The sequence below is a fragment of the Sipha flava genome, unplaced genomic scaffold, assembly GCF_003268045.1.
Source record: "Sipha flava isolate LNK unplaced genomic scaffold, YSA_version1 45_pilon_pilon, whole genome shotgun sequence".
NCBI classification, from domain to species: Eukaryota; Metazoa; Arthropoda; class Insecta; order Hemiptera; family Aphididae; genus Sipha; species Sipha flava.
The window spans coordinates 887654-900556 of NW_020273227.1; the positions used below are offsets into that span (position 1 = coordinate 887654).

Sequence of the window (12903 nt, forward strand, 5' to 3'; positions counted from 1 at the left end):
TTTCGCAAAAAAGCATCTAAACATTTGAGAAATTCAAAAATGTTAAAGACCTATAAATAGTACATATTTAATAATTCAAAAACTTCAAAATGATTCAAAAATATTAAATGTCTTAATCTAAATAACTAATATTGTTTTAGGGAAATTCGTTGAAATATTCAATTATTTACCAACATTTCATTTTGTAACGCATATAAATCATAACTTTCCTACAGTTTTTTTTCTATAAAGAAAATCATTTATTCAATTTTTAAAAATCAGTATAAAAACTTAAACGTTTTTGTGATTTTTATCGTATACTAGAAAATTATGTGTAATTATACATTAATCAATTCTTGTATTTGATATTGACATCTACATAGGCAACCAACGTACAGTATACGCCATCACACTCCTGTAGTGAGCTGGTCTGATCAGAACTGACTCAAAACGTTTTATGACGAAATCACCTCTTGTTGCAGTAAATTACACGTCCGTTGGAGTAAAATGAAAAAAAACACTGTTTAAGTTATAAATCTGAATTTATTATATTACTGAGACACAACATAAAGGTAACCCGATAAGTTAACAGTTGTAAGTTTAACCGTATCGGTCTACTCTTAAGTCTGGTTACATTGTATCTAATTAAGCATTGACATGACGACCCAATTTATACACAGATAGTCGGGCGTAGTGCATAAAAACACTTAAGAACAAGGAAAAGACTCAAGACTTTTCGTTGTTCTATAAAAACAAAAACAATATTAATCTTTCAAAAATGTATACGAAAACAACTATACCCGTTTAACTTGTTAATTAATACAACAAAAATAATATTAATATTCTTACTGTCTAATGTACCCGTTTAACATAGTAACTAATAACCCGTTTCCAGATATAAAAGTATTTTAATAGCTAGTTGTTTTCGTCACCACTCAAGGAAAACAATTCAAAGTAAAGGTTACAAAATAATTTAAGATATGTCGTGGTACTACCTTGATTACTACACTCCCGTCACTAGCGTCGTAATCCTTAAAGCATCATTGGAACATATATGCTCATGGTAGATGATTTTAATCATTTTAAACTAATCAATTTTTTTTATTCATTACGATAAAAATAAAAATTCGATTGTGTCAGAATTCAGTACACCTGTAAATTGTACCATATTTTTATATACGTTAATCAATTTTTTGCTATTATTAAAAAAACTGTTGGGACATTTGCAAATTTATCTATTTAAAAGTACCCACAAGAAAACATCTTTTATCAAAAATCTTGAATAATTGTGAATATTGGAACATATCTTCCGGTCGGAATCAACCAATACCTATTTTTTTTGTTTCACTCAGAATGAAAACATTCTGTGTGAACTCTTGTGTAATGTAGAAAAGCACACAAAATGCAATACCTTAAGACTAATCAATTGTTTTTGAAAATTCTTTGAAAAAAAAATGTTAGTACTGCAATGTTAATTCCCTACATATCTTTTTCTTTTCCTTCGCCTTTCACCCAACTATTTGGGTTCGGTCACCCTTGTCCTAAACCTCCACACATCTCGATTTTATACATCCCCTACGCACACACTAATAACCCTCAAATCATTCTCAATCATATTCAATCATTTCAATCTCTTTTTTGGTCTTCCTCTTTTCCCTTCAATGTTCATTTTAATAACCATGCCTTTGTTTCCTCTCGCCTTATCACATACGCAAACCATTTAAGTCTATTTTCTCTCATTTTTTTAACTCTCTACTTATAAATGCTAAAAATAAATAAGTTTTCTACATTATTTATATAGGTAAATTAAAAAATAAATCTTTTAATAAAACACTTAAATCTGTTTTTATACGTATTTTTCCCATAAATTATATAAATATTCTATTTTAAGTATTACTTTGGGAATATATTTTAACAACTTTATCACGTCTACTTTGGTAATTATTCTTAAAACAGAATTGTACATTTTATCAATAGCTTCATCATTACATACGACAGAAACGATAATTGATAATGATAAAAAAAAAAAAATACGATACACTGTAATAACTTAGTAACAATATGAACTATTTTAGTACGAAGTGGGATCGGTATTGTTTTATTATTTTTCAGTCTATTAAATGCAAAACATAACAAATTAATATAATCCAAAAATAGTATTTTATGATAACATCAAATATAATTAAAATAATAACTAAAGTATGGATGTTCATTCCCAAAAAATTGTAATATATACTTTATATAAGTTTAAAATATACTTTAAAATATGAAACGATAATGCGAATAAACGAATAGGATAAAATAATGTAAGTAAATGTAAAACCATAAAAATGTGTGATGAAATTGTAAATAATATTTATTTAAACTCTTACAAACTTAAAATAAAAATAAAATAGATTACTTAAAGAAAAGCCTTCGTATGGGCTGTAGGTATTCCACAGAAATCAAATTTCGACCATTTATGGATAACAATATTATCTGTGTTAATATTATCCTATTTTGTATAAGCTGCCAGTGTAGCGTGTGATCTACCAGCTAGTTTCTGGTTTACAGCGTAATCTACCAGCCTGTTTTTAGTGAACACGATTTGTGAGCCGCTTAGCATTATCTAAAATAAACCACGAGGAGGTGGACTCACACGTATTTCAAAAATCACAATTTCAAAATCACATCCACATAATATAAATTTCGTTAAATAAATATTTAAAATAAAAGTTTCGTTTTAATCGCTATTTATGAATGTAACACGCATATCATTTAAAAAAGCAATGAATAAATCTGTTTCACTTTTCCACCACACCTTCCAACAATACAGATCTAAATGTGACTGAAGCATATAGATAGGTACGCCTCTATTTTTTACCGATAAAGAACTGGATAGTAATGGGTAGATCACAGGTAGAGCATATGTAAGTGATAAATCGCACGCTACATTGGCACCTTGTATAATATATATATTAATAAACTAATGTTTATTTTATCTTTATAGATAAAGATAACATTTCAAAACTAGCAATTGAAATAAATAAAATATAATGTTAAATATCCGGTAAAATCTAAAGATACCAAATAACTAAACCAAATAAAATGAATCGAAGTATGCAAATAAATGTAACATAACAATTTTTCGTATTCTACAAAGACCACAAAACTAATTTATATCCTATTTTGCAACTTTTATTATTGAAAGAAAAAAATATACTAATTCAAGAGTATCCACTCTTTAGTAATTATGAAAACATAAATCTATGTAAAATTTAATAATGTATTACTTTATTATCAAATTAATGGCTTTGAGCACAAGTTTTGAATATATAAAACATACATTTGAATTTAGTGTTGTAAACGTTAAGAGCATGAAAAATATCTAAAAAATTGTCGTTTCTGTCAGTCTTAAACAATAAACATATTTTATTTAATACACACGACCTGTATAATGATCATATTGCTATGGAGACGAATATATTTATTTTCTAAACAAAAGAAACAAATAATAAATAATATATGTAATGAATAGGGATCGGAAATTGATGCATTTTGCATTTTTTTTTTTTTTTTGGAACTTTTTAGACGATGCTCTCTTGGCCACAAATATGTTTCATTAGCATGTGAATTCGTATAACTTATTTTTATTTTGTATTTTTTTGGTGTTTATTACTTTTTAAGTCATTTTTTGACATTTATAGGTTATTTTCCCACATTTAATTTAATAATTTGTCAATAATCCAATTAATATAAATAATTTTAGAGGATTAATGAAAAAAAAAAAAAAATGTAATAACTAATGAGTAATGAGGATGTAAACATGGCTATAAACCAAAATTGGGTTAACCGATTTTCAAAAATACGTAGACTCATGTTTGCGCAACCAATGAGTCTTTTATTATCTTGTTTCATAAAATTCCTCTTATTTTTCATTATGATAATTACAAATTTTAAATTTAAAAAGTTTATATAATAATTGAAACGATCCACACTTCAATACACCAGCTTAAACAAATATACATTTGTTTTATTCTCAGACCTGTCAAATATACACAAACAATTTCATGAAAATCGGTCAAGCCATTTCACATTATGTATTATTGAACTCATTCGAAACGGCTTGACCGATTTTCATAAAAAATTTTGTGTATGTTCGGGAGATCTGAGAACAAAATAAATGAGAATAGCTTTTTAAACTCTTAGGTATTAAGGGTTGCCTACCCCATATGAATAAATTATATACTTATCATATAGGTGGAGTTATTGACTTAATATCAATAACTTAAAGTTCAATAAGACCTGATACACTATATAACAATATTTAATAATAATTTATTTGCCACAATGGTATGAATAACAATAATTGAATGTGTCGCCGCAATGGCAAACGACAATAGTTAGTAGTAATAGTAATAAGAATAGAAATAATAATAGCAATAGCAAACAACGATAGAACAAAAAATAATAAAAATTAATCGATTTATCTTATATGTGAATTAAAGAGAGATGAAGTTATAACAAGACCGAACGACAGACCCGGTGGCGGACGAGAAAATATATAGGAAAAACAACGACAAAAGTGGTCAAGAATACATTCTTTTGTAATAATTCACACAACACATAATTCACGAACACAGCCTATCATTAATATTCACAACGATGATAAACAATTTTACGGACTATGGACGAAAATTGTGGAACGGATGAAACGGGAAAAGATTTGATGTGCGTAAATTACAAATAAACTTAAACACTTTTTTCTATTTTTGTGCTACTACGAAAACGCGCACTACGAATAATGCATTCATAGATCACGGCTGTTAAAACCCAAGGCTTTAAGGTCACAAACGCATCATTGAATCTATTACGTGATGACTGCTAGCATTAATTAAAAATTAAATATTAAATTAACGCAACAGTGACCCATTTACATTATTTTTATATATAGAACATTGCAGTTTTTTCCTGCTCGAACCTCGCATTTTGCCTTCAATTTCGCTATTTTATTAATTCTATTTACTTATCGTGACGATAGATATGCAGAATATATTAAGGAAAATATTCCGTTGCACTCAAACACTTATCCCCTCTTCGTTTCACATTCTCTCAACACGTTGTTGTTGTCATGATTAACTTTCAGTTAGTCTGAAATAATCCACCGTTGCTTATTTATTGATTTTATTTATTTTTTTACTCTCATCATTTAAACATTTATTTTTTGTTTGTTATATTATAATCTCTACGACCGTGTACAGTAAAAACATTATTTCAATTGAACCAAAGTATTATTAACATATAAATTTGCATAAGGGTTTTTTTTTTTTTTTTTTTATATAAATTTCGATTGTGTACCTACAAAGTTAAAATGAAATTTACTGTCAATGCTGATCTGCTGAAAGAACGTGAAAAATGCACTTTTGATGTTGAAGAACTCACTAATTTTTTGGATGGAGGTGTTAAACAAACCTTGCATAGAAGAAAACTTGGTTGTGGACATTTTGATTAATGATTGAGCTTATTTTTATACATATTTCTAATTTAGAAAATTTTTTCATATCTGATCCGAGATTTAAGGATGAAGTTCCAATGGAATATTTAAGTCACAAAGAACGTTATGAACATGCTGTACGTAAAAGTTGTATTTTATTCAAAAAAGTGAAGGAATGGCAACAATTTGATGAAAGTGCTAGCAACTTTATGGATATATACAAGTATGAATCTATAAGTATACCTATATTTAAAAGTAGTATAAATATAATAAACTACCTATTATTAAAATTTCAGATCATTTCTAGGTATATCAGTAGGTAGTGCAATTATTAAAGATGGTACACCTTTTTCTGTACATTACATTATGTTTATACCTGCTATTATGGGTCAGGGGACCTTGGAACAACAGGAATATTGGGTCGGTCGAGCTTTTAGCAATCAAATTATAGGAACTTATGCTCAGGTATTTTATTATTTGTTATTCTGTATTATGCAATGTAAACTTCTGTAGCCTATATACATTAAAAATGACAATTGTGATTTTTAATTTTAAAAATGTAACTACATTTTTTATTTTAAAATAGTAAAAAAGTAATAAAATCTAGATACGAGTATAAACGATTTTAACGATATATCATAAGCGTCACTAAGGGGTATCGAGGGGTATCATTGCTACCCTAGAAATTTTTGTGGAGTAGCAAGGGTATCTTTTCACTACCCCAAAAAAAGTTATAGACTTTAAAAATATATTCGAAGTTTATTATTCAAGTGTGTACGAACATAGACCATCTATTATTGTGATTGTATCCAAAATATAATTTGTGATAAGTTCAATACAGACAATAAGGCAGTGTATATACTATACGTTATACCAAGATTAATGAAGAAAAGTTAGCCAGTTAAGTAAGCCAGTTATCATGTTAAACCTTTAAAAATTTAATTTTTTAACTTTCTAAAAATAAACTTTGCTACCCCAAAATTTAGACTTTAGTAACGCCCATGCGATATATTATTATATTTATTTTAAATATTCCCACATCTACAAAACTTTAAAACAAATTATTTTCTTTTACGTCATTAGTTGTATTTTTCACTAACATTTTATAGACTGAACTCGGTCATGGGACATTTATTCGAGGCTTAGAAACAACTTGTACTTATGATCCAGATACAGAACAATTTATTTTGAACAGTCCTACATTAACATCATACAAATGGTGGGCTGGTGGACGTGAGTTCCTTTAAAATTAATTTAATATAACTATTATATAATTTTTAATTTTTAGTTGGACATACTTGTAACTATGCAATTGTAATGGCTCAGCTCTATACCAAAGGAGAGTGTTTTGGTATACACCCATTTATAGTTCAAATCCGAGATGAGGAAACATGGAATCCAATGCCTGGTAAACAAATTTTTGTTGATGTAAAATTATAACTAATAAAAATATTATACAAGGAATAAAAATTGGTGAAATTGGAAGTAAATTGGGAATGAATTCAATTAATAATGGATATTTAGCTTTCGATAAAGTGAGAATACCTAGAACGAATATGCTTATGAAAAATGCCCAAGTTCTTAAAGTAAATATTGTTTTAGTTTTTAAATAAGTCAAATTAAAAATGCCTATTTATGTTTACATATATTATATTTTTGTATTGAAAATTAAAAAAAACTACCTTATTAAACATAACGTTACGTTAACGTTTAACAGGTGAAAGAAATATTATAACCAATTGTTGTTTAACTTTCATGTAGTTTAGTTTTACGGATATTTTGTTTTCAATATTATTTAGTGTTTTGAACCAAAGAACAGCCTTGGTATTTTTTTCTTGTTCTAAAACCACTTTTGGTGCTGCATTCGAGTATTTTTGTATACAGGATGGGCGCAGTACCACATTTAGTTAGATATGAACTAACCTCTAAATAGGCGATTGAGACGTATGTGCACAAGACTGAATCTTATATCTCAATAAATAAAATAAACTATTTATAGTTTAAAACAGTGTTACAACAAAGATGGACTTTGTCATTAAAATCGTACTGAGTCTGTCTTTCGAGTCCGGCACACTACATAATGCATATTATAATGAAATGCAGTCATGAATAGGGCTCGGAAATTTATGCATTTTGTATTTTTTTTTTTTTTTTAATTTTTTAGAAGGTGCTCTCCTGACCACAAATGTTTTTTATTAGCATGTGAATCCAAATAACTAATTTTTATTTTGCATTTTTTTTCTTTTGCATTTTTTGGTGTTCATTACTTTTAATGTCATTTTTTGACATTGGTAGGTAATTTTCCCACATTCTTAGTCATTTTTACTGATTTCACACTAGTTCACTTTTTATCGTTTCTTGTCGATCAATGCCAATAACTTAAAACTTGGAAATTAACAACGAACTTAGATTAGAACCAAACCGATTTTATCTCACCGATAACAGTCGTCACATCGTTGTCGTGTTGTAATGAATTATACCTATTATACCTAAGGCCAAGCGCACACGGTGCAACTGTTCTGGGACAAAAGTTGCAGATCAGTTGCAAACGCAACTGTTTTGTGACCTTGGTATCGTACGGCTTTGGCGTCCGCACACGAGGCGATAAAACTAAAATTAGTTTGCAATCAGTTTACAATCAGTTGTACACAATCGTTTCCCGCGGTTGCAGTTGCATTGCTATTATAAAACAACTGCACTGTTCGAATAGATTAACACCAACTGATCTAAAATCAGTCATGTCCATGTGCGGACACCAGTTTTGTACTGGTTTCAAACTGATTGTAAACTCAACTGATCTGCAACTTTTGTTCCAGAACAGTTGCACCGTGTGCGCTTGGCCTAAATGTTATTATTTTTTCGTAAAATTTTTGAAATGCCAAAACTAAAACATCGGTTATCGCCTACACCTCACAATCACTTCAGTGGACGTGGAATGAAATTTTTCCAAATATAAATACAGTAGAAACTGTCTAATGCAAAATACACTGGGAGCAACCTAAAATTCCAATTTAAGCAGTTTTTCACTTTATTGAATAAAACGGAATAATTCTAAATTACTATTTCGTATCAATTTTTGTTATTACAAAATTAGTTTATAACATTTATAATTTAACATTTATTAAATTTAATTATAACATTTAACTTCTAAGTGAGTGACTAATTAAAATCTTAATTTATTACTTGACTTTATATAACTTATTTTATTAAAAAATTATTAATAATTTATACATATTACATAATTATTATGAAGGTTGTAAATTAAATTTAAACATTTACATAGTTTTTTTATTTTAACATTGCTGCTGCCATTTGTCTTTCTGTATGTTGTTTGATTGAAGGAATTATTTGAAGGAGATTATAATTTAGTTGGTCAATAACAAACTGATGTAGATTTTTTTTTCAATTAATGCTGATGTTGGAATGCTTAATGTTTCACTGCTATACAGGACAAGTTCATATCGCTGATTCGATAACCGAAAATACAAATTACCTAACTGATTTATGTATTGCAGTTTAATCTTAATTATCGTTTTACTATGTACTTACATGCTCATATTAATGTCATGTGACACAGTCATTTTTCCGCCTTATGCAAGGTTTTTACTTACATGGGACCTACAAAATCGTTCCGTTTCCGCGTTAGGAAAGTTCCGTTTTATTGAGATTCAACGTCTATATAAAACTATAGAAACATGCCGGGACCAAAGAAAAATTACGTATTGGATAATTTTCCGTATTACACAGTTTTTACTATATCTATAAACAGATAATCGTCGTTCATTAAGATTTGATAACATAAAATTTGCTCTAATTGTACAAGAAATGATTTTTGTGTAATTTGTAAGCTTTATTTTATAAAACAAATATTTGTAATTTTTTAGTCCATTTTTAATAACATTTGTTGTCATTTTTATGTCACATTTGCATATTTTTTTAGGTCATCTTTTAATGTTTTAAGGTCATCAACTTCTGAGCCCTATTCATGAGCATCTAGCTATTAATTATTGCTATTTAGTATTTACATTATTAATTTATAATTTATATCTAATCATCGAATATAATTGCATATAAAGTATAATATGATTCATATTATATGTATTTCAAAAATAATTTTAAAATAGTTTTGCTTTTTAGATTCTCTAATGAAATTTTAGAAATGTTAAACTAAAAAAATTAATTATTTTCATTATTTATTCTCTTACTTTAAGGATGGAACGTATAAAAAATCAGTAAATGACAAACTGATTTATGGTACTATGATTTTTGTTCGAGTAGTAATTGTCAGAGATATAATATCTAGTTATTTATCAAAAGCTGCAATAATAGCAACTAGATATAGTTGTGTTAGAAGACAGTCAGAACTTAAGCCAGGGTAAATATTCATTTTTTACTTTAAAAATGATCTTGTTATAAATAAATACTTTTTTTTGTAAAGATGTATTTAATATTTATGTTTGTTGTTTTGATATTAGTGCAGGTGAACCTCAAATTTTAGACTACCAAACACAACAGTATAAAATTTTTCCAGCAATAGCCCTTAGCTTGGCCTACAAATTTGCTGCAATGCGTCTTTGGGATATTTATAATAAAGTAACTTCACAATTAAAGCTAGGAAATTTAGAACAATTACCTGAGGTACAATTTTAAATAACTATTTATCAAAATACATATACAAGTTAATTAAAAACTACTTTATTTTTAGTTACATGCAATGTCATGCTGCTTAAAAGCTGTAAGTACAGCAGATGCTGCTGTTGCAGTAACAATATGTCGTTTAGCATGTGGAGGACATGGATATATGAATTGTAGTAATTTTCCTAATTTATACGCAATGACATCTGCCACTGAAACATATGAAGGAGAGAACACTGTGCTTCTATTGCAAACAGCACGGTAATATAGTATATTAAAACTTTAAGCATTATTTATTTTTAACAGATGTTCAGATATTTATCAGATATTGTAAAAAAATGTTTATAAGTTATTAACTGAGGATTTAACTTTTTATTTTTATTTATAATGTTATCTATACCATTTTTCAAACATATGTGTATTTTTTGACCATGCCCAAATAATAATATTCAGATATTTATCACTTGCTAATAACCAGTTTAAATTTAAAGGTATTTGTTTAAATCATATCATGATGCAAAATCTGGTTTAGAATTAACGGAAACCGTATCATATTTAAATAATTTCAAAAGTTTAAGACATAAAACCTGGACTACAAATTTGGAATGTATGAACAGTGCATTTTCACAAGTTGCAGGAAGGTTATATATATATATTTTATACACTATTTATCTAAATAATAATTTTATCATTATTGACATTTTTAGTAAAATTGAAAATTGCTACTTCACTATAAATCAATTAATAAATTCTGGAATTTCTCAAGAAGATGCTTGGAATGAATATACTATTATACTAACTAAAGCAGCTGAAGTAATTTTTAACTTAATTTGTTTCATAGCTATTTTTAATTGTTCCTAATTTTGCATTATAAAAAAAATTAAAATATTTTTTTTATAGGCACATTGTAGACAATTTGTAATAAATTGTTTTGTTATAACACTTAAGACGGTAAAACTTTCAGCAGAGTTATTGAAAGTACTTACAGAGTTATGTAAATTAATTTGTTGTCACTGGATTCTGAATCAATTGGGCGATTTTCTACAAGTAAAAGTCTATATTGTACAAGTTATTTTATTCTAAAAAATGTCTTTTATTTTTTAGTATTCAAACTTAAAATCAAATGATGTTTCTTCAGTACAGTCTTTATTAGATGAATGCTTGAAATGTATTAGAACTAATGCAGTAGGGTTTGTAGATGGTTTTGATATACGAGACGAAATACTGGGTTCTGCTTTAGGAGTATATGATGGAAATGTCTATGAGCGTTTAATAGAAGATGCTAACAAAAGCCCATTGAATCAAGATCCTGTTAATATATCTTTTCATAAGTATTTGAAACCATTTTTAAAATCAAACCTATAGATTAATTAAAATTAGTCAATACTATTATATTTATCCCAAATAATAAATTTTTACTGAACAAACATAATTGAAGTACTGTAACTTTTTTTACAACAGGTGTATCATTTATTGTTTAAAAAAGGTTGCACGTGGGTTACTTTTATAACTTATTATTTCTTATTACGAGTAGTTGCAACATTTCTCGAATTTATTCGGCCGGAACGTTGTATTGATAATAATGATCAGTGATAGGCTTAGAAACTTATAGCTCTAAAAAATACCCAAATATGCACCAAAAAATGGCCAAATATGTTCTAAAATATGCAAAATAAGCATAATAATTTTAAAATAAGCATATTCCTGCAAAATCTATCAAATATGCAAAAATATGCATACTTAAATTTCAGGTTTGATATCATGGCACCGAGAAATTAATTTATTTCGCACTCTGCTATTTTTAATAATAATTAACAAAAGTATGCAAATGTTAGAAGTCCCTAAACTTAATGATCACAATCGTCAGCCTATGACTAAGATTCAGAAACCATAGGATTTTCATTTTATGATATATATATATATATATATATATATATTATGACATTTAACTAATAAAAAAAAAAAAAAATCAATAACAAATACATGGTTAAATTATATTAATTTACTGCGGAGAAAGCTCGGAAGTGCGTAAAACTGCATTTGAGAAAAGGAACAATTTATTAAATTAATATAACGAGATAAACTCACAAAACAACAAGACAAACAAATGTAATAAGTTACCGCCGTTTTCGGAGGACAATGTAAAAATCATTTTCGTATGTTCATTTGTATACCAATATACCATAATTAATTTTATTCCAATAATTTTTATAATAATAATATATCATCATAGTGCGATGACCTGTATTCCAGGGAGTGCCTAAAAAAATTTTATACACTACCCCTTAGAGACTTAACCCCCCTCCCACCGTATACCCATTGTTCGAATAATCTTGCTCATATAGTCGTGAGAGATATATCATTTAACTACTCCATATTAAATATATATTTAAACATAAACAAATAAATAAAATTGGTCGGCGTTCTGGTTAGGTGAGACGAGAAGAAAACCTTTGTTATACGTTTGTAAGCAGCCCTCCGATTATTTACTGAACTTTGACCAGTTAGTCAATATTTTTTATAAGAATAATTAATCATTGCCTACCTCAAAGTGTAGTATATTGTAAGTGAGGACCGCGGTGATGAGAGGTTCACACATTACTTACTATATTCGTATATATATATAGTAAGGTATATAATTCACTACAATGACTGCAACATTGTTTTCTACGACAGAACTTTTAAGTGTGACCGAACCGGAAGAATCGCATGCATTAGACTAGTGAACGAATGCTGGGTGAAACGACATGTATAATATTGAAAATAAAAATATTTTCAGAGAGTTTAGGCGAAAGAAATACGATTTATATAAATTG

General features: G+C 27.7%; 1 protein-coding gene across 1 annotated transcript; it reads left to right on the forward strand.

The window, feature by feature from the left end:
- Positions 1-5273: 5273 nt before the first annotated feature.
- LOC112689661 (probable peroxisomal acyl-coenzyme A oxidase 1) lies at positions 5274-11500 on the forward strand. Its single transcript, XM_025563476.1, has 13 exons — positions 5274-5450; positions 5507-5675; positions 5749-5917; positions 6562-6685; positions 6741-6860; positions 6914-7038; positions 9664-9827; positions 9928-10090; positions 10158-10348; positions 10579-10728; positions 10795-10900; positions 10988-11134; positions 11192-11500. Exons 1-13 carry the CDS (start codon positions 5330-5332, stop codon positions 11450-11452), a joined length of 2010 nt encoding a protein of 669 aa, XP_025419261.1. The 5' UTR covers positions 5274-5329; the 3' UTR covers positions 11453-11500.
- The last annotated feature ends 1403 nt before the right edge of the window (positions 11501-12903 follow it).